Genomic DNA, 23,921 nt, shown 5'->3' with positions numbered 1-23,921 from the left:
ACAGTACAAATATCTTAATTATTCTTATGAATTATCCTGATGAGAGAAAAACCTTCAACAAAATGTGCTCTCTTTCAACAATACTCCAGTTCTGTACTATGATCTCTCTTCAATTTCCAATATCAGTTATGTTGAATTCAAACATGAACTCTGTTGCTGTACTCGCAAGTGCTCCCATACTTGCTGAGTTTTTCTAGTACTTCCTTTGGTAATGAGCAGACAGATGGAGCTAAAAGCTGACAATTACGTGAATTCTAATGGATTTCATCCTAAGGTCATCAAAGAGGTGGTGAATGATGTGGTGGAAGTGTTGGTGTTAATTTTCCAAAGTTCACTAGATTCTGAAAAGGTTCAATTAGGCTGGGAAGTAGTAATTATAAGGCCTTGATTCATGAAGAGAGACTGAAAACCGGAAACTATAGACAAACTAGCTTGATATGTCATGCAAAAGGTGTTGAAATCAGTTACTAGGTAATAACTGGGCCAAATGCAGAACTTCTACCTAGAAAAACTCAAGGTAAATCAGAATTTTGTGAAAGCAAAATCACAACCAATTTATTGGAGTATCTGGCTCTGGATAAAGACGACTGTGAATGAACTGTGCTTAGATTTACAGAAAGCATTTGACACAAAAGAACACAAAAGGTTACTGTGCAAAGTAGAGCTCGTGGTGAAGGGGGCAACCCAAGAGCATGGACAGAAAATTAGCTGGCTAGTAGAAACCAAGAGCGTGCATAACGTGGACCTGCAGGTCAGCAGGATGTGACGAATGGAGTTCCAAATGGGTCTGTGCTGGGGCCTCAACTTCTTACAATTTATACCAATGACTTAGATGAGGGAAATATAGGCACGATAGCTAAATTTTCAGATGATGCAAAAGTAGGTTGGAAAATATGCTGTGAAGACAATACAAGGATATTACAGATGGACATGGGCTGAGTGACTGAGAGTACAATGTAGAAAAGCATGAAGTTATTCATTTTGGCAGGAAGAATAAAAATGTTGACTAGGACTTAAAACAGAATGACTGCAGAATTTTGAGGTGGTGCAGAGGAATCTAGGTGTTCAATCGCTTGATTCACAAGTTAGTGAAGAGGCAGATCAGGTAAAGAAAGCTAATCGGATACTTTCATTAATTACAAGAGAAATTTGAACAAAGGATGTTATGCTTCAGTTTTGCAAAGCACTGGGGAGACCACATTTATAATATGGTGTGGAGTTTTGGTCTCCTTATTTAAGGAATCATGTTAATGCATTGGAAGCTGTTCAAAGATTAATTATTACATTGATACTTAGAATGGGTAGGTGGACTTAGGAGGAAAAGTTGAATAGAATGGGCTTGCTTTCATTGAAGTTTAGAAAGGTGAGGGGTGAATTGTCTGAATGGTCTTGACAAGCTGAATGTAGAAAGAATGCTTTCTCTTGTGGACCAGTCAAAAATGAGGGACACTACCTAAAAATTGGAGTTAATGTTAGGGACAGCTGAGGAATAATCTTTTCTCTCAGAAGATTGTGCACCTTTAGAACTCTGCCTCAGAAAATGGAGCTAAATATCTTTGAGGTAGATTTATTGCTAGGCAAGGGAATCAAAAGGTTATCCGGGTAGATAGGAATGTAGAGTTTGAAAAACAAATAGCTTAATGAATAACTGAGCAGACCTGGGTGGCCAAATGGGCAACTTCTGTTCCTAATTCGCATACTTGTCATTCCTACTTTTCGTTTAGTGAAAGCCCTATCCGCTTCTTTGATGGTGCTGAAAACCAATCCAATGAGGAGCGCAGCTGTGGAGACCATGAAGGTACCAGATTGAATCTCAAATTTCTGCTAAAAAGGATTGCAGCAAGACTGCTATAAAAAAACTTCAATACTCCAAGATACAGAAGGAATATGCAGCCCGGTCTGTCATTACTGGCATATAATGAGAGACAAAGAATAAATTACTAAGCTCTTCCATTGTACGTAAAAGACTCTGTCAGCATGCAATTGGATCAGTTTCAATATCAGTATTATAATGATATAATGAGCTCTGTCTAACAATGTCCAACATCTCTTCAATTACAAATGCATGCAAAACACACCGGGAGAGGGGAAGATAATATTTTGATCCAGGATTTAGTTTGTAAAATCCAAGAAATAATAAAATTGAAGTTAGTCTCCCTCATGTGCTCAATGGATATTCTCATTGCAGACTACTGTGCAGCCAGCAGGAGCCATGAGCTGTCAGTGACCCTGCTTGACTTCAGTTTCTAGCTATAATTGCAGCCACCTCCCTTACTGGTCCTATTGATATCAGCCAAGCTCAATTAAAATAGAGGCAGTACCGAACTTTCCTAACCTGCACACCTTATCTCACCATTAAATAAACTGGTTCACACATGAGGGAGAACCATTAAAACATTTACCCATGAAGCCACCTGGTATTTTCCTCTGAATTAAAAGGAATACCTCAGACAAACAAACCTAGTTTAATGCTATCACACAAGTGACCACTGAACCTCTGCAGATTTCAATTGCTTTTTGTACAAGAAAGAATAAGCACTAGAACGAATACAAACAAGACTAGAAATAAGAATGAGAGTGTACACAAATGGGAGTGAGAGAAAAATGTGCGTAACTTACCAGCCTTCTGATAGAAATTGGCTGTTTCATTGGCCAGAGCTGCAATCAGACCAGAGTTGTGCTTCAATTCAATGGCTCTTGCGATGGTCACTTCAATTAAAAGAAATTTGTTACTTCCATCGTCAACAGTGATATTTAGCAGTTTGATAATAACTGCCATCATGCCTAAAAGATAGTCTGCATCTTATAAAATGAGCAACGTAGTTTATGAATTTCAGCAACTGAGAGATATCAGGTATACAGGTCATACACATCAAAGACTGGTGGATTGTATTAAACAGCATATGCTGTCATCTGTTCACAAAAGACAAGGTACGGACTACTGATAACCTACATCTGCTCACAATCGTGCAGAGACCAACATCACATATGATTTCAGAACCAGGCATTTGCTGAATAATTGTGTGCGCGCTGAGAATTATGCTGGCAACCAATTTAAGGTTTTCCGTCAGGTTCACACTTGCATGTACTAGAAGCTACTTAGATTAAGAGACAGGGCCTTGTTCTTTCTGTCTGCAAAGAATATTTACTCAAACTGCACCTGTTCCAATTCAAAATAGGTGACAGCCATTGTTGGTTCATTTCTCAGGGCAACGCCTTCAACAGTCAACTTGCTTAGTTTGAAATTTAAACAAAGCCTGGTAGTTGACTATCAATATTCATTACCTGGTATATTTTTCATGGTAATGCATCTACTAATTGGAATCCACTTGCCAACTAATGGGTACTCTCCCCTCTTAAATAGTATAAATGTTGGTTTTCACTTTAAATTGGTGTACCTGTGATTTGCCTCAGAGTGCAAGACAAAAATTTTTAGCAAAATGTGCATTTTTTTTCACCAATGTTATTTGTCCCCCATTCTTTTAAAGTGATTTACCTAAACCTCCTTGCAAAGCGCTTACTTCCTGCTACTTCCGTTACTTGAATCATTAAACATTCAAAAGGCACAAAATAACATGACGCCCAGAATAATACACTGCTCAGCACTACAACATATTGTGCCAGTTGGACAAGAGCTACACTGGAGTGATTTGGCACCACTTGCTGAGCCACTACTGATTTTGGAGTCACATTTAGGGCTAGAACTAAGGTTAACAGGTTTCCTGTCCTGAAGGGTATTAGTGAAGCAGATCGGGTTTTGTGGTAAATCAGCTTCATGGTCATTTTCACTGGTAACTTATATTTTGTAAAAACAAAACTCCGCATAAACTACCACAGTGGGATTTGAACTCAGACTGTGGGTTACCAATCTGATAACATCATTCACAAAACACCATTTAATAATGGGAGACTAAATTTGTACTGAAGTAGCTTAGGTTATAGAAAAAAAAATTAAAAGCACGAAATGCACTGCTATCGATTCATACCTTCTTGAGCCTCAGCTTGGCACTGAATGATGTACGTATCTAGAACCCGTGATTCAAGATCCTTTCCTTTCTCAGGTGCTGTCACAAGTCTACTTACTTCACCTTCCTTCAAAGATTAAAATTAAATTGAATTGAATTAATCATATCAGTTTGAATGCACCAAAAGATAGACAAAGCTTAAGATTCTCTAAATCAATCACCTTCTGACCAGGTGTCCACTATGTTTGCTAACAGATCAACATAATGAAACAAAGTTATATAACGCTTTCATGTGGAAGTTGGAATTGTCTTCCTAGGGTCTTTGGAGTTTATGACAAAAATAGATTTCTACAGCTGTTATTTCCACTGCTACTTACTGGTAACACTTTGTTGCAAGATCAGAGTGAAATGCATACTGTCCACATTCAAGAATTTCCAAGCACTTCATCTGCATGGGAACGAGCAAATTAATACCAAGTAGATCACATTACATAATGACGCAATTGGTCGAACCCCTCTGTTAATTAAACCAACCACCCAGAAAATCGCCTTTCCTTATAACCTGTTAAAATGAGAGAGTTCCCAAATCCCACTATTTAAAAGAAAAAATATCAATTTATTTTTCTAACTCTAATAGTGAACATTAAAAACAATGTATGCAGAAATCCAAGCCCCCCTTCTCTTAACTACATACTATCTGACTCCAATTCTATAAAAATACTATTTTTTTAATAGTATTTCCAATAAAGACACTGTTCCAATAAGACACTCATTAAAGTTACATGAACTTAATCTCAAAACTACACTGTCTGTCTTCCTCTCTGTCTTCAGTTTTCTTGCTGTTGGTCTCTCTGGGTCATTTTGTTTTCACTGCAAATAGGCTTCACATGAAAAGGTATCTTTGATAAGAGTTTTTTTATTTCTTTAAGAGAACAATGTTGGATGGGCAGTTAGCTCTCCAGCAGTTTTTCTCTGACCAATTTTCAAAATGTCCACATTCTTATACACTCCCAAACATCAGATCATCTAATTGGTTCAATGTTGGCAAAACAATAAACTCGAACTAGATTGGGTTTTTAAGTCTCCTGGAGCAGAATTCAAACTGATCGGCTAACTTCGAATTTCACGGCCAAAATGTTACATATTTTCAATTTTCCAGTTCACTTTGGGACTGCCATCTAGTCGTATATGCAGGCGCTTGCAATCTCTCAGTTCAGAAAAGCATTCTCTCTCAAAGGTACACCCGTTTATACTTTCAACTGCATAACACCAGGTACAGCTGTTATTTGCACTGCTATATACTGGTAACAATTTTTTGCTAGAGAGAGTGAAATACGTACTGTGAACATTCAAGAGTTTCCTACACTTCAACTGTACGGGAACAAGTTACATACCAAACAGATCACATTCCAAATAGCAAGTCAGTATAAACAATGCCACAGGACACAGACAGGTGCAGGAACATTTGAACCAAAGTAAAAACATTAAAATCAATCTATATGATGCCAACCCTCAAGACAATCGGCCTCTTATAAAGGGCATCCAAGATATTCTCTATGTGTTCCCTGGATTGAAATAGTAGGCCTTGTCTGGATCAATGAGCTAGGGAGAGTACAATTGACCAGTACAAAATTACCCAGTACCCAGGAATCAATAATTATAGGAGGAGGAAAGAAGCTTTCATCACTTGATCAAGGAACAGGAAGCACAAGCACTGAAAATAAACCAAAATCTGAAAGGGCCTGCACACTTGCTGGATTGATTGGATGATAACCACACAGTTTGAATGAGCAGCGGGGTTTGGCTTCTGTGTCATAACATAACCTAACACTCCAGAAAAGCTCGCCTCACCTTGTAATCTGTTAATAGTGACAGTGAGTGAAAATTAAACAGTGGACATCAGGGTTTTATGAAAAACTAACAATTTAATTTTCCTAACTCTAACAGTGAACACGAAACAAAAACTATTAACAAATACAAGCCCCCTTTTTCTTAACTAATCACTATTTGACCATAACTTCATTAAAATGCTGCTCCAATAACCTAATTATTAAAAATTAAATCAACTTAAGGCCCATGCAGTCTCCTACACCATCTTCCTTCCAGTCTTCCAACACTACTGTCTTCTCACTTTTTTCTGTATACAATTTCTTGGTTCCTTTGATAAATTATGCCATCTGAGAGATTTCTTTCGAGTACTTTTCAGATGACAGTTCGATGGACATTTAGCTCTGACTAAATTTTCAAAATGCCCTTCCTTTTTATACACCAAAGACTTGTCCTGTCACTTTGGTCTGATGTTATCAATACGATAAAATTATCCTAGGCATAATTTAAATTAATTGATTAAATTCAAATCCAGTTGCCTTAACATCAAATGACAATCCCAAAGTGATTGTTACATATTATCAATTCTCAACACTCTCCACTTGTCATCTTGTCACAGACACATGCTGTCACAATCTCTCAGCTCAGAAAAAGCACCTCACTCAAAGTGACCAAACACACTTTTTATTTTGTGACACAGGAATAAAAAGTCTTTTTTTTAAATGGAAAGACATCTGCCATTCTTACCCAGGGCAAAGACTACTTAATTTTATTTTTCTGTATTTATGACTGTGGACTAAAATGAGAAAATAACTGAAAAGCCAAGGATTGTTCTATCCTTTAAAAACCAGTTACCAGACACTCATTATAAGTGCTGTTTACATAGCTGCTTATTCAAGTAGTAGCAGAAGTCTGGTTACAGACAAGCTCGAGTGTGTGTGAATGGAGCTTTGAATGAGACTGTTTTGGCAGAATCCATAGGACCTCCAGAGAAGAAGCTGTTCTTGGCTTGTAGGTAAAGATAGTCAGTTTATTTCCCTTTCCAGTTGCTGTATGTGGTGACTTTAAGTGATAAGTCAGAGGCCTTTATAATTGGGAACAAGTCACCTTGTCCATCCTGTAAACAAAGTCACACAACACCAGGTTATAGCGCAACAGGTTTATTTGAAATCACAAGCTTTTAGTACGCTGCTCCTTCATCTTGTGACTTCAAATAAACCTACTGGATTATGTCCGCCCCAGTCCAACATCAGCACCTCCATATCAAGCTTGCAAACAGATTAAGGTATTTGGAGAAGGAAGATTAAGAAGGAGCATTCTCATCACCAAAAATCTATTTGTGGAAGCAAGGTCATTGGGGACATTTAAGAGACTGCTGGACATGCATATGGTCACAGAAATTTGAGGGTGCATACATGAGGATCAATGGTCAGCACAACATCATGGGCTGAAGGGCCTGTTCTGTGCTGTACTGTTCTATGTTCTATAACCTGGTGTCAACCTGGCTTTGTCCGCCCAGTCCAACATGGCGAAACAAGGCATGCTATTACATTTATTTTTAAATTGTGTGGAATGTTAGGATCACTGGCAATACCAGCATTTATTGCCCATTCCTAATAGCCCTAGAGAAGCTGGTGACAAGACATCATCTTGAGCTGCTGCAGTCTGCGTGATGTGGATACACCCACAAGTACTGTTAGGGAGTAAGTTCACAATGAAAGAATGTTGCCAATAAATAACTGGCATTTACTTAGTTTGAGAGTGGGGGATGGTTATGGGGACTGGTGGTAAGACAAGGAAAATAGTCAAAGTTTCACAAATAAATTTAAACAAAGCTAATATAACAGCATTGCTGGATCACAAATACCAATGGAAACAAGCAAAGTTGTGAGAATGTTATACTGTTGTGAAGCAGCACTGCTTTTGAGGTAAGGTAAGATGGGACGAGATTTATTCTCCCCATGGTCAGTCACCATCCTTACATAGGGGAGCAACAAGACAACCTACAACCAGAACTTCATTACCACTGCTTTGAATCATAGAAATTTGTAGTGTTATGGACCAGATTAGACCGCCTCAAAACATTTCAAGAAAGTAGCCCAGACCCTAACTTTGCGCATTTTTTTAAGCAGGTGTAATGTGGAAATGCCAGCTGATCAAACCACTTTGTTTTAAACAAAACAGAATTTATTTACAAGATTTCCGAATGAAACACAAACAAAACAGAATACAGAATAACTTAGCCTATCTGAAAACCCAACAACTCATCCAACTGAATGATGCTGGTTTCAATGCTTGCAACAATCTCGATAAACACCCCTTGGCACAAAGGTTAAATCAAATACAGGGTCTTACAGGAGAGGGGTAGTGGCATGGAACACCCTCTTCCATGTAGCTGTTTCTTGGATCAGCTGCCCGACTGCTTTCAGTGAACAGCCAGACTGCCAAAATCCAAATTAAAACAGAGGAAAGCAGAGCTGGGAGAACTGGCCATTCCCTTTACATTGCACAAGTTTTTTTTTTAAACTTGAAAGCCTTTTTCCTAAGGCAGTAAATGTTTGCTGTAATCAAATTGGCCCTAGAACCCATCTAAGCCAGACTTTTCAGAATTGTTACTTTTACAACCTCTCTGGGGGAAAAAAAACACCAAGGACAGCATAACCTTGTTAAACAAGCAGCATTGTCACAGTAGCTTACAAAGAGACCAATTGGCCCATCAGTCAAGAGAAAGATTAAGAAAGCCAGATGTTAAATTTGAGATACAGATTTGTCACCTTAATATGTTTGAAGATTCCGGCTGCATTCCTCAAGCTTCTATGCACGTCTTTAGCTTCATCCACTGTTATACTAAGCACAGATGAATTGACATTAATTTAGATTACTTCAGTCCAGAACATGCAATACAGGAATGGTTGATATTAAATGATGTACTTACTCCTCCTTTCCAGCTAGTCTGGAGGCATATTTTGTATGCCACAAAGCTATGTTAAACTCCATGGAAACCAGATCAAAGATAGCATCCTGCTGGGCACTATAAGAACAAAATTGAAATCGTTTAATAAACAATTGCTTCATAAAGGAATGAAATCTATATCAACCTACCTTGAAGTGTAATCTATTGGAGTGGCTATATGGGCTGGCAGGCGAGGAAGGAGGGCATACTTTTTCCCTCCACATTAACAGTGAAGAATATGTTTGGAAACTGCACCAAGCAGATCAGAGTACTGAAGTTACCATTGGCACATGAAAATAACTCAGGTGATTCCAAGAATGGACTGAAGACCTTAAATTCACAGCAGTTACCTTTTTGAAATAGGGTTCATAAAAATACACTTACTCTTTTGAAAGCGTCAGCTCCTTCATATGCTTATAGTCAAAATAGACACAAGTAGTCTTTCACTCTGCATCCACGTGACCATTTTTCACATGCAAGCCTAGACAGTGAATGCTGGAGGAATGTTCCATTGAGTGCATCATATATAGGATACCCTGTCATTGCTCAACATTCATATACAGATTGACAAACTGGCTGCTTTTCTTTACTTTCCTTGATACGGGGTCAACTGCAACATTGCAATTATCACTCCAGTTACAATTATTTAATGCACCAAGTATTGAGCCTGAGAGATCTTGGACTGTTTGGTTTAGTACAAACTTAATGACATAGCAGACCTTAAAGGATTTTAAGAAAGAGACTGAAACTACTTGAACAGTCACGATTCACTGATTTCCTGATCTGAACATGCCAGTAGTAAATCACCAACTTTAATGGGTTTTAATCCTGAATGCCCTAAATTCATAGATTTTTTTCCCCCCATTTTGGCAAAACCTTTGACCCAGGTTTCTTGACGAATTGCAACATGGAAACGTTCTCTTCCCAATTCTATAGCATGCAAGGGAACCAGGACAAGCCCAAGAAGAAAGCCTGATTATTAACAGAAATTGCAACCTTTCCAACATTTTACTTTAAAGTCTCCTTTTTGGCGATTAGTGTATCCTTCTTGGGTGGCAGTATTAAAATTTCATTTCATAGCTGAGCATATCACATCAATGAGATACTTGTGGTAGCAAGTTCTAGTGTCCATTGTATTAACAAGTGTTTCCTAAATCTCTGACTGCCTGATTTTAAGGTTATGTTCCCTTATCCTTGTATTTTCCCATGACTGGAAAATATTCCACTATCTACCTAATCAATACATTTAAAAAACCTAAAAACCTCAATTAAAGATGACAATATTTTAGCAATGCAAATTAATATCTTCTTCATAAATGAATCCTTGGCATCATGATAGCATTCTATGGAATCTGCAACGCACTCCTTTATTGACCAGTATAACTGAAGGTGTGGTGTCCAAACTGTAGGCAGTACTCCAGATGTTGTCTAACCAGGAAGAAAACAAGATGCTGCAAATACTCAGCTGGTCTGACAGCATCTGTGGAAGGAGTGCTACTTATTATTCTGATAATGATATTTAAATACAGATTGGCATTCACATTTCTTTCCAATTATTCAGACATTGTCTGTAATTTTAAATTTCAGTATTCTTTTCAAAGTAGCTATTAAACTAAAAGGTCTAGATTTCTCTCTCATCTTTAAGCAACTGAATCCAGAAAATCAGTAAAATAGGTTTTAGAGGGAGCTAATTATTTTGCTAAAACAAAATACAAGGAACTCAGTTTGAAAAGAAGCACATTTGATATGGATTATAACTTGCCCTGTTTATCCTCCTCCCATTCCTGAGGCAAGCAGCTACACTGCAAACAGGAACAAGAGAAAGAGGGTCACAGGCAAGTCTAAAAGTAAAGCAGTGGAGGTTAAGTTGGGCAAAACCTTGGACAGACTTACATAGATTGGTAAATTAACACAGTTAGGTAGCATGGAATAGAAACTTGCGATCAGAATTTGCAATGCAGCCATGTACCTGGTGACTCACTGAAAATGCCTTTGGAAAGCATTCTATATTAAATACTCATTGCTGGCCTTCTGCAGAACGTATGGATCTATATCACCTAATGAGTTAAATATTCATTCTTTCATGGGATGCTGGGTCAGCATTTAATACCCATATTCTTCGTTATCCTTGAGAAGGCAATGGAGACCTGCCTTCTTGCACCACAGCAGTCCATTTGCTATAGGTAGACCCATAATGCTATTTCGGGAGAAGCTCCAAACTTTTGAACCAGGAAAACAGTGATATTGGAGTGTAGGTTGGAAGAGAACTTGCAGGTGGTGAAATTCCAACCATCTGCTGGCCTTGTCCTTCTAGATGGTAGTAGCTGTGGATTTGGAAGATTTGTCGAAGGAAACCATTTGGGATATGCTAGGATACTCTTTGGAGGGCTTGTGCAGACTCAATGGACCAAATGGCCTTGCCCTGCACTGTAGGGATTCTACGATTCTATGAACATTACTCCTTTGGAGGTGGAGGGCGGTCACTAATGAAGCAGAAGACGGTTGGAAATTGCCTTGAGATGCTCTTAACCTGAAATGACTGACCAACTATGACAACCATCTCCATTTATGCTTGGTAGGACTCCAAACAGAGGAATACCCGCTACACACACACACACAAAAACCCTAACCATCCTTAAGAATTGATATTGAGTTGTTAAAGACAGAATAGAACGTCTTCTACCTCAGAACACAACAACGCATTTCACAACTAATGATTGACTGCTCTAATTTGCCAAGTGGGTCAATCAATAATATAGTGCACACAATTTAATAAATAACCAAAGTTCTTTTTTAGCTGTAAGGACACTGATGCTGCAGCTTTTAATCTTGCACTTATCAGAATGAATGCATGAGTGCCAAATTCCAAATGACCACAACAATATGTATTAAAGGAAAAGAAAAAGGCTATTGGGTTGGCTAGTTAACAGATTGGACAAGGCATTACCATGGAGAAAGCAGCAGGGATCTATAACTATAGATTTCCAATGTCTCAGTAATTTAAAAAAGGCACAAAAATTATTTTTGCCTGCGGAGAATGGTTCTTACATATGAACACATTACATTTCTAAAAACTGTAAATGAACAATGTTATGAGGGCAACTGATCATCCTAAATTGGTTTAATGTAGGTCTTAGTATGCTCAGCATTATTCAAATAAGTCTGTTGCATTTCAAGCTTCGAACTGCCACAGTAATAGCTGTCCATGCGAAATAGGTTCAGGACAAGCCAGGGCCTCAACGCAGCCAAATCTCACCGCGCTGGCCTCGGGATGAATACCTGACATTTGTGAAGAGCCAAAAAGCTGGACATTACTGAAGGTTGTCCTCTCTGAAGACCTTGAACTCGGCAAATGAGAAGGCTATAAACTTGGCTCAGGGAATTTGCATTCACTCAAACTGAACACAACAAGCACTGACCAATCACAGAATTACATCTAGCACACACATGTAAGCCTAGTACAGTCTATATAATTGGTCTATTGTGAACTGAAGGAATTTGCTGTTTGATTTGATCAATAAATCATTCAGGCTTGCTGCCTATGCATCTAGTATCACACCAGCACTGAATTTCAAACAATATTGTTCAAAGTCAACATGCCTTTTGGATTGAAGGCAGCATCCTGTTAAATGAAGAATACAACATGTGTAATCACTGCATATTAGCACCATGAATATGTTTACAAAGCCTGTTAAATTACATTTTAGAAAAGTTAAACCAAGCACTTTTCAGACCTGAATGTGCTGGGCTTTTGGTCCAGTTTCGCAAATTTTTGTAATTGAGAGAGAAATGATCTGATCAAGATAATCATTATCCAACAAGATGCAGCACAGCTATTTCAGCATCAAGATTGCAAGGTAAGCAAAAGGGGGTCTTGTGACACAGTGGTAGTGTTTCTACCTCTGGGTCAGAGGTTTGGAGTTCAAGTCCCACTACTCCAAAGTGTCATAACACATTCAGACAGGTTGACTAAAATGTATCTGCAAGACGAGCAAATGACTAGACCTATTAACAAGATTTCTGACAAAAGCTAATCTTTGTGGAGCTCGAAGAATCCCAATTTTACACTGATGGATGAAGTTAGCTTCTTCTTTGGAGAAATGTTAACTATTCCTCTCTCCATAGATGGTGCCAGACCTGATTTCCTGTTTTAAGTTAGCCCTATTGTCTCATTGAAAATCCAAAATCTTCCCCCCCCCCCCAACCACTTAAATCAAAAGGCCAACTTTAAAGAAAGATGGTGATGCTGAACATTTTTTTTTAAAAAAGCACATTACTTGCTTGAACAGAAAATCTATTTATAGGAGTTTTTCTACCTTAGCCCAAAGTTTTTTCTTGATAAGCGGTTGTAAATACAAACAAGCTGCAGTTTAGGGATGATTAAGATCACTTATTATAGGGATTCTGAAACAAGACATTTTGTTGAAATTTTCTTTTCTCATCAGGACATTCAGAAAAATACCAATGTAAGGAGAAAATATTTTGTACCCATCAGAAGAGTGAAGCTTGGTTGGCAAATGGAGTCACCTTGAAAATGCACAAGTTTGAAGATGAAGAATTAAATGCCAAGCTTTAAATTTAAACCAGGTAGGTTGGCTGATCAGTCAAAGCACTGCCCCAAGGAAGAAACCAGAGAATGGCTGTCACCTATTTTGTTAAACTGAAACAGACTCAAATGTGTACAAAGTCTTTCTGGCTGTAAAGTCAACAAGGCGTTCTGCCTATCACACAAATAAGTAACGTAGCACGCGAGTTCCAGCATCAGCGAGATGCCAGGGATGTAAGCCACCTGTCCCAAAGATTGACAGATCACATCAAATAGCATTTCTCTTCAGCTGTGCGCAACAAGCAAGGTACTGACCATACCTAGCCAGGCCATACTTGTAAACTTCCAGAGTCTCCAATATTAGATGTGATTGCACAACTGCACATCACTTGCTAAATAATCTTGAATGCACGAAGAACTATGCTGACATCCAATTTAAGATTGCGAGTCAGACTCTCAGCGCAGTATATTTGTGCATGCCGGAAGCTACATATATTAATACACAGGGCCCTGTTCTTTGTAGATAAACCGTATACTGTTTCAATTTGAAACAGGCAACAGCTATCCTTTGGTTCATTCTTCAGGGCAGCGCTTTAACCAGAGTCAACTTGCCTGACAAGTTAATGGTCAGTCATCATCCAACTGGTGCATTTCCCATCACAGCACCTCTACCAACCCCAAGCACTTTTCCAACCAATCAGCATACTCTCTTCTCAGACAGTATAAAACTTAGGTCCCCATTACTTTACGATTCTTGCAAATGTCCTAAAGTGCAAGACCAAAAGCATTTTCAAAAAGTATGTTTTCAAGCAACACTGGGTTTCATATTATCAAATGACTTTGAATTAAGGGGAAATACACAGGAGGGAATCTGTCCCACTCTTGTATGTTTAACTTCCAAATTTCAGAAAAAGAGCACAATGCAGCTAATTAGATTGGTTGTGATGAGTGTAAAAGTAGGAGTATTTTCAGGGATTCGCAAACATTAAAATGAAGGAAAATGGATTTCACTTAGAGTTCTAAGGAATCTGTTGAAACTCTTTGTTCACTAAGTTTTTGCCTAATACATTAAGATGCTCATTTGTTTATAGCTCTGTGTCTTCATTCCTGTGGAATGTTGTTTCTGACAATTTGCATTGTAAAATACTTCAGCCATGAAAGTCATTATTATAGTATTCAGTCTTTCTATTTAAAAAAAGACATTTCCATTGTTTAAGCCAGAGCAGAATTTGCAAGTCCTACACAGGTCCTCAATAGAGTTTCTAACAAACTGACCGTATCGAATTTAAATTCTGGATTCAGTTCTTTGGATTCTAAGTCACCCACTCATTGATGAATGGGACCATTATTACACAGTTTGTGTAATCACAGATTGTGCTGTACAGAGAATGGATTACTCAACTATAACTCGAGTACTTTTCCACCGATATTTTCAGAATAAAATCTTTCCTCCCCACTATCCGAGGACTTTCATTTGAATGAATTCCTGAGTTGTTGTTGGTGTCTATGAAAGCTGCCGTACTGGGCGAGGTGCTTTATGATCTCTATTTTCATGAAACTTGTTTTGATCACCTTCTGAAGTCAGAGAAATACCCGATAATTTGTCTAACAAATTTGCATTTATTGCTGTCAGAGGAGTTGGACGCTGGTGGAGTTACAGTAAACAAAGGGAACGGATTAGGGCAGAGCATGCGTGATCTTATATGGACTTCAGTAAGGTGTTGGGCAAGGTTCCTCATGGGAGGCTGGTTAGCAAGGTTAGATCGCATGAATATAGGGAGAACGAACCATTTGGATACGGAACTGGCTTGAAGGTAGAAAACAGAGGGTGGTGGTGGAGGATTGCTTTTCAGACTGGAGGCCTGTGACCAGTGGAGTGCCACAAGGATCAGTGCTTGTCAGGATGGGGAGTGACTTGAAGGGGAACTTGTAGGTGATGGTGTTCCAATGTATCTGCTGCCCTTGAATCGTCATTTATATAAATGATTTAGATGTGATCATAGTTAGTAAGTTTGCAGATGACACCAAAATTGGAGGTGAAGTGGACAGTGAAGAAGGTTACCTCAGATTACTGCAGGATATTGATCAGATGGGCCAATGGACTGAGGAGTGGCAGATGGAGTTTAATTTAGATAAATGCAAGGTGCTGCATTTTGGAAAAGCAAATCGGAGCAGGACATATACACTTAATGGTAAAGTCCTAGGGAGTGTTGCTGAGCAAAAACACCTTGGTGTGCAGATTCATAATTCCTTGAAAGTAGAATTACAGGTAGATAGGATAGTAAAGGCGGCATTTGATATGCTTTCCTTTATTGATCAGAACATTGAGTATAGGAGTTGGGAGATCATGTTGTAGCTGTACAGGACATTGGTTAGGCCACTTTCGGAATAGTGTGTGTAATTCTGGTCTCCTTCCTATTGGAAGGATATTGTGAAACATGAAACGGTTCAGAAAAGATTTACAAGGGTATTGCCAGGGTCGGAGGATTTGAGCTATAGGGAGAGACTGAATAGGCTGGGGCTGAAACTGAAGGGAGTTTCTCAAAATGGAGAAAGCTGACCAATGGTGTTCCACAGGGGTCAGTACTGGGGCCACTGTTGTTTGTAATATACATAAATGATCTGGAAGAGGGCGGTGTTGATATGATCAGCAAGTTTGCAGATGACACAAAAAGATTGGTAGAGTAGCAGAAAGCATCAGGGACTGTCAGAGAATACAGGAGGATATAGATAGACTGGAGAGTTGGACGGAAAAGTGGCAGATGACTTTCAATCCAGACAAATGTGAGGTGATGCATTTAGGCAAGTCTAATTCTAGAGTGAATTATACAATGAATGGAAGAGCCTTGGGAAAAGTTGCTGGGCAGAGATCTGGGAGTGCAGGTCCAGTGTACCCTGAAGGTTGCTGCACACGTGGATAGAGTGGTCAAGAAGGCATATAGTATGTTTGCCTTCATTGGACGGGGTATTGATTATAAGAGCTGGCAAGTCATGTTAAAATTGTACAAGACATTAGTTCGACCGCATTTAGAAAACTTTGTACAGTTCTGGTCACCACATTACCAAAAGGAAGTGGATGCTTTGGAGAGGATGCAGAGGTTTACGAGGATGTTGCCTGGTATGGAAGGTGCGAGCTATGAAGAGAAGTGGAGTAGGTTAGGTTTATTTTCACTAGAAAAAAGGAGATTGAGGGGGGACCTGATTGAGGTTTACAAAATCATGAAGAGTAGAGACAGGGTGGATAGACAAGCTTTTTCCCAGGGTGAAGGATTCCATAACGACAGGCCACGCTTTCAAGGTGAGAGGTGGAAAGTTTAAGGGGGATACACGCGGCAAGTGCTTCACACAGAGGGTGGTGGGCTTCCGGAACACGTTGCCAGCAGAGGTGGTAGAGGCAGGCACGGTAGATTCATTTAAGATGCGCCTAGACAGATGCACGAGTAGGTGGGGATACAAATGTTTAGGAATTGACTGACAGGTTTAGACAGTACATTTGGATGGGCACAGGCTTGGAGGGCCAAAGGGCCTTACCCTGGACTGTAAATTTTCTTGGCTTTCCCTGGAGCATTGGAGGCTGAGGGGTGACCTTATAGAGGTTTATAGAATCATGAGGGGCATAGATAGGATAAATAGACAAGGTCTTTTCCCTGAGGTGGGGGAGTCCAGAACGAGAGGGCATAGGTTCAGGGTGAGAGGGGAAAGGTATAATCGGGACAACTTTCTTTCACAGAGAGTGGTTGTTGTGGTTCTGTTTGCCGAGCTGGGAATTTGTCTTGCAAACGTTTCGTCCCCTGTCTAGGTGACATCGTCAATGCTTGGGAGCCTCCTGTGAAGCGCTTCTGTGCTGTTTCTTCCGGCATTTATAGTGGCCTGTCTCTGCTGCTTCCGGTTGTCAGTTCCAGCTGTCCGCTGTAGTGGCCGGTATATTGGGTCCAGGTCGATGTGTTTGTTGATAGAGTCTGTTTGCAAGACAAATTCCCAGCTCGGCGAACAGAACCACAACAACGAGCACCCGAGCTACAAATCTTCTACCAAACTTTGAACAGAGAGTGGTGCGTATTGGAATGTGCTGCCAGAGGAGATGGTGGAAGCTGGTACAATTGCAGCATTTAAAATGCATCTGGATGGGTATATGAATAGAAAGGGTTTAGAGGGATATAGGCCAAGTGCTGGCAAATGGGATTAGATTAGGTTATCTGGTCAGCATGGACGAGTTGGACCGAAGGGTCTGTTTCCATGATGTACACCTCTATGACCCTATGACTCTACTTCATGAGTACTTCAAGGGCAGATAATGGCCAAGTGGTATTATTGCTGGACTGTTAATCCAAAGTTGCAGGTAGATTTCTGGGGACCAGGGTTCGAATCCCACCATGGCAGATTGTAGAATTAAGAGTGTAATGATGACCATGAAACCATCGCCAATTGTCAGGAAAAAAACCATCTAGTTCACTAATGTCCCTTAGGGAAGTAAACTACCATCCTAACCTGGTCTGGACTACATGTGCAGTTACTTTCCTCTTGGATGGTCTATCCAGCGACAGCCTCATCCCATGAATGAATCAAAACGTTTTTTAAATGAACCAATTGTGCCTTTTGCCTGTCATTTTTATGTATTCTATACAGTATGCCTGAAATACCATTCAACCTGGAATGTGATTCCTTGGACACCTATTGCTGTCTAAGCAGCCTCTTCAACATCAGGGAGAGGACAACACTACTGAGCTGTTAACTACAATTTCAGTACATATTATAGGTCAAGAACCTATTTCAGGATAAGAGCAAATACTCAGGGTAATGCTTCCCTCCCTCTATCCTGTTTAAGAACATAAAGGTCCAACCTGGGTGTGATGAGTTAACAGGACAGGTGAAAAATTGAAGTGAATTAAGACCAAAACAGATTCTATTCTTAAAATGAACAGTAACTTGGTACGACAGCCTTTTGGGGCATAGGGGTCAGCTTTACGTGTGTTACTACACGGAGGTGAACCCCTCTGTTAATTAAACCAAACACCCAGAAAAGGTCACCTCACCTCCTAATTTGTTAAATATGAGTGGCAGAGAACTCTCAAATTCCACTGTTTAAAGAAGTAATTTTTTTTAATGTCAATGACAACATTAAACAACTATTCACAATCCTAATCCCTCCTTCCTCTTAACTGATTATCTGCCCCCAACATGCTGTTTCAATAAGACACTTCGTAAAATTATATCAATTTAATTTTAAAACCACACAGCCACTGTCTTCTTCTGTCTTCCCTCTTCTGGAAGAGAATCACCCTGGGTTGTCTTCCTTCTTACTGCGAGTAGGTTTCACATGAAAAGGTGCCTTTGATAGAGTGTTTCCTAATTTCTTGGGAGAGCAGGATGTTAGCTCTCCTTATGTTTCTGTCTGGACAGCAGTTGCTCTCTCTCTCTCCAATCTTCAAAATGTCCACATTTTATACCCCAACATCAGATCATCTCATTGAACCAATGTTGGTAAAACTATGGTATCAGGAGTATTTTCTTTCCAAGGATATATTAAACAGATAAACTATGTGTGAAATCAGACAGATGCAAGTGGACTCATCGCATTATTCAAAGTAGTGCGGAGAGGTCTATCAGTCAACATTCACCCAAGAACAGATTCTGTGGCCATTTGTTTGTTTCTTCTTATGTGAATTGACTGCACTTCAAATAAGTGTTACATTTACCTGTAATTCATTGAGTACACTCTGGGTAGATTTAAGCAAATTAATACAAGTTCTGTCAACAGTGTCATCTGCCCTACCCTACAGACACTCATATCCTCAGTCAAAACTGCAGACCTCAGATCGGCCTTCGAGAGTGAACCCAAGGAAAATGATTGGCCCAGACAGAGTCCTCAGTCGTGCCCTCCGATCCTGTGCAGACCAGCTAGAGGGAGTATTCGTTGACAGCTTTAACTACTGTGCATGACAATCTCAAGTCCCTACCTGCTTCAAGAACGCCACCATCATCTTAGCACCAAAAGAAAACACATGCAGTATGCCTCAACAACTACTGTCCAGTGGCTCTGATCTCGATAATCATGAAATGCTTTGAGGGGTTAGTCATGGCCCACATCAACTTAGCATCCCAGCCTGCCGTGATCCCCTACAATTTGCCTGCTGGTGAAATAGGAAAACAGCAGATACTGTTTCCCTAGCCCAACACTCATATCTGGACCATGTGGATAATAAGATATCTACATCAGGCTCTTATTTATTGACTACAGCTCCGCCTTCAACACTATAACCCCAACCAAATTAATCTAAAACGGAGATCTAGGTCTCGGCTCCGCCCTCTGCAACTGGACTCTCAGCCTTCAGATCCACAGACTGAAATCAGTGAAGATAGACAACAGCACCTCTACTATAATCCTCAATACCGGCACCCCGCAATGATGTGTACTCAACCTCCTTCTGTACTCTCTCAACACTGTGGTTAAGTTTCATACAAACTCCATCTACAAGTTCACTGACAATACCACCATTATAGGCTAGATATCAAACAACGGAGGGTCAGAATACAGGAAGGAGAGGGAATGCTTGGTGTTGTGATGCAATGATAACAACTTCTCCCTCAATGTCAGTAAAAGAACAATCAATCATTGACTTCAGGAATAAAAGAGGACACACCCTTATCTACATCAATGGAGATTATGTGGAGGGTTGAGAGCATCAAGTTTCTAGTAGTGACATTACCAACAATCTGTCCTGGACCTCCCACATAGATGCAATGGTCAAGACACAACTATGCTTCTTCTTCCTCAGGAGGCTTAGGAAATTCAGCATCTCCACTTTTACAAATGCACCATAGAAAACATTCTATCTGGGTGCAAAACATCTTGGTACAGCAACTGCTCTGCCTCGGTCCATAAGAAATTACAGAAAGCTATGTGCACAGCTCCGATCATCATGAAAGCCAACCTCTCATTCACAGACTCCATCTACACTCCTCATGCCAAGGAAAGGCTGTGAATATCAAAGACCCTTTCCAACCCAATAATTCGCTCTTCCAACCTCTTCCATCAGGGAGAAAATACAAAAGCTTAAACACACGCACCAACAGATTCAAGAACAACTTCTGAATGGGGACTCTCAAATTTCAAATCTCATGTTGAGCTTGCTTTTGTGCATGTCCTGTGCAGTCATAGCTGAACATGTGTTGCTGGAAAAGCGCAGGTCAGGCAGCATCCAAGGAACAGGAGAATCGACGTTTCGGGCATAAGCCCTTCTTATGCCCGAAACATCGATTCTCCTGCTCCTTGGATGCTGCCTGACCTGCTGCGCTTTTCCAGCAACACATTTTCAGCTCTGAACTCCAGCATCTGCAGTTCTCACTTTCTCCCTGTGCAGTCATAGCCCTGTATGCCTCGCTCAAAACTCCATATGATCTATATGTCCTTTGATATTATGATCTGCCTGTATTGCTTGCAAAACAGATTTTTTTTACTATACTTGGGTACATGTGACAACAATAACTCAAATCATTTAGATAAATAGTATTCTGTAAAGAGAATGGCTGTTAATTCTGTTTCAAGTTAATTCCTGCTTCCTCAAACCTACCTTCAGTCCCACCTCTTACTGCTCATTCCCTCTGATGTATGGCCAAATCTGGTTTTTGCCTTCTATCTTCCTCTTATTTCCTCTCATTAGCTTCAATTCAACTTCAGCCAGTTTGCTCTCTACCGTCTGAGTAGACGTCTGGTCCTTGCTGTTAATTCTAGCCCTTTTTTAAAAAACCTGCTTTGCTATTAGTGCTACTAAACATCTGATTAGCTGAAATTTCTCACAACAAAATTATTGTTTTTTTAAAAAAAGTGACTGAACACAGGTGCAGAGTTCTGCATACCAGCCTTCTGTAAACAAAACAACTATTTTTTACAGATGTTATTTACTGAGCAACTATGCATGAATTCAGGACAAAATATGCCCATTACTGGCAAACATTAATTAAAACCAGACCATACTGTGCAAACAGATGTACATCCAAATAACTGCCTTGCTGGCTAGGTCATTTCAGACATCAATTTAGGCCCAATCACTTTATCATGTTCTGAAGTTACATGTAGACCAGACCAAGTAACAACAGCAGGTTTTCTTCCCTAAAGGATATTTGTGCACCAGGTGGGTTTCAAGGTAAACTGGTAATTTCATGATCACTGTTACAAATAATTTTTTTGGCTCCAAATGTAAATTACCGAAATTAAATTTCCAGTTGCGATGGTAGGCATTAAACTCATGTTTGGATAATTTGTCCAGCCAACTGGACTACAAACCCAGTAACATGGCATGATTTCAGAGGAGGATAATACTGGCCTAGTCAGATCCCAGAGTGAAACCTGGGTTGATCGATCATAAATTCACTTTTGCAATAGTTTACCATGGTGATCAATCACTGAGCATATTTGCAAATGACGTCACAAAAGAACAGTGTATTACACAAAGAACAAAAACTTGGGTGACACGGTGGCTTAGTAGTTAGCACTGCTGTCTCAGTGCCAGGGACCCAGGTTCAATTCCCGTCTTGGGCAACTGACTGTGTGGAGTTTGCACATTCTCCCAGTGTCCGCGTGGGTTTCCTCCACAGTCCAAAGATGTGCAGGTCAGGTGAATTGGTCATAGTGTTAGGTGTAGGGTTGCTCTTTGGAGGGTCGGTGTGGACTTGTTGGGCCGAAGGGCCTGCTTCCACACTGCAGGGAATCTTATCAAAAAGATGCTTTTTGTAACAATTATATTACAAATATCAGAAATAAAGATCGAAATAAAACCCTCTGACCGACAACATCCTTGCAGATATTCAAACTTCAACTGAATGTTCCCATTTTCCAATTTTGAATTTCTTGTTCAACTGGCATAGCTGAACTTGGGTTCCTTTCAGGCAAACCTTCCCATTCTTTTGGTGCTATATTTTTAGTTCTCTCTTCATCAGGTTCTTAAACTGCCAACAAGCTATTTACTTAAGAGGTTTGTAGGATGCTTTCCTCTCAGACATCCGAAAGCGTTGTGCTTCTGGACCCTTTCCCTTACAACACCTAAGCTACTTGACTTGTCTTCTGCCCTGATTGTTTGAAGCCTGCTAAAACTGCTCTTACAGATCCTTTCTGTCTTAATAACCTGTTTCTTCCTCTGAAAGACGCATATCTACTGACTACTGTTAAAAAAAATCGTCTGCTTCCATCTCTGATTTCCATGGTCATTGGGCACTAATACAATTTTATTTTCTTCATTTTACCCATATTTTCTAAGGCACTTCATTACTCACCTCAATTTTTATTTTTAAAAGCTTAATTTAAATGCATGTAAGCACTTTTCCAGACAACCCAGCATCATTCTCAAGAGTTAAACTACAAATAGCTCCCTTGTTAAAACATAATATAGAATTACAAATCAAGAACTTCATCACACACATCCACCATGCTAGTCACGAACCAACAGAATGCAAAACATCCATTCTAAGAGCGAGAGAGTTCTTCCCATGGCCAATACTTATTCTGAAGCCAGTTTTTTGTTAAAATAGATGATCTAGTCATTACACCATTGCTGTTTTATTGGACCCCGCAGTGTGGAAACTGGCTGATACATTTCCAATGTCATACTTCAAGCATATTTAATTGGTTGCGGCATTTCCTGAGCTTATGAAATATTCTGCAAAAAAAACAAACAATTCTTTCATTCAGGAATAAAAATCCTGTAAGGAGCATCCAACGATTTAATTTAGTATCAAAGCCTCAAATGAACTGGACGTCAAATGCTCCCCAAAGAACTGTACCATAGCAAGAAGTCAACACCTTCAGGTGAGACAAGAAGTAAAAATTTAAAAAAAAAGGTAATCAAAGTTTACCCAATTTATAAAAGGTAAATCACTATTTCATCACATCTAAATCAACAATAAACATACAATTAAAAGGAAACACACCTTGCAACGTTTCCCTGTAGAGTGTCAGTCCATTTGAAGTTCTGAATGAAACGCAATTTGTTTTCTTGTGTTGTACCGTCCAGGGATGATATAAAACCTTTGGATGAAAGCGTAGAAGAAAAAAAGAAATGTGACGACCCACAGTGTAAATCTTGCTTTCCAAGTTTCGTTTACTATGCTGACTCAAGTATTATAGAAGTTTTCTAATCGACCTGTAATGTTATGACACATCTCTGGAGCAGGTCGGATTTGAACCCAGACCACCGGCTCAGAGGGAGGGATGCTACCACTGCACCACATGAGGAGAAAATGAGGACTGCAGATGCTGGAGATCAGAGTGGAGAGTGTATTGCTAGGAAACCACAGGCAGTCAGGGCTTATGCCCGAAACGTCGATTCTCCTGCTCCTCGGATGCTGCCTGACCTACTGTGCTTTCCCAGCAACACTCAACTCTGTACCACAAATGGCCTAATTGAGAAATTCCATTGCTCTTTGCACAGGGGCAGTTACCGTTGACAAGATAGCAGTTTGTTCTTTAAATATTTTAAAGGATGTCAGCATGTGCTGCCCAACCCTATTTGCCATTAAACCAAGTAGCATGTTAGCCCACTTCAGACTGAAATTAAGTGTCAACCTTATTGCTATGGGTCTGGGGTGACAAGTCACTCAGACAAGATAAGGGCAATGGGTTTCCTTCCTAAAAGTA

The 23,921-nt window shown here is 39.8% G+C and overlaps 1 protein-coding gene across 1 annotated transcript in view; it reads right to left on the bottom strand.

Annotated features, from left to right (window-relative positions):
* The window catches only part of brox (BRO1 domain and CAAX motif containing), a 43,123-nt gene that overhangs the window by 10,370 nt on the left and 8,832 nt on the right, over positions 1-23,921 (bottom strand). Inside the window, exons 3-7 of the mRNA XM_072550718.1 lie at positions 23,216-23,312; positions 8,728-8,823; positions 8,567-8,639; positions 3,987-4,092; positions 2,620-2,709 (exon numbers count right to left, since the gene is read on the bottom strand). Of these exons, the coding sequence (XP_072406819.1) occupies positions 2,620-2,709; positions 3,987-4,092; positions 8,567-8,639; positions 8,728-8,823; positions 23,216-23,312 (462 nt within the window). The remainder of the gene's footprint in view (positions 1-2,619; positions 2,710-3,986; positions 4,093-8,566; positions 8,640-8,727; positions 8,824-23,215; positions 23,313-23,921) is intronic.

Source organism: Chiloscyllium punctatum, chromosome 3 (genome assembly GCF_047496795.1).
Source record: "Chiloscyllium punctatum isolate Juve2018m chromosome 3, sChiPun1.3, whole genome shotgun sequence".
NCBI lineage: Eukaryota > Metazoa > Chordata > Chondrichthyes > Orectolobiformes > Hemiscylliidae > Chiloscyllium > Chiloscyllium punctatum.
Note: the sequence above shows the minus strand (reverse complement) of the source record. Positions and strands in the feature narration are given on the sequence as shown.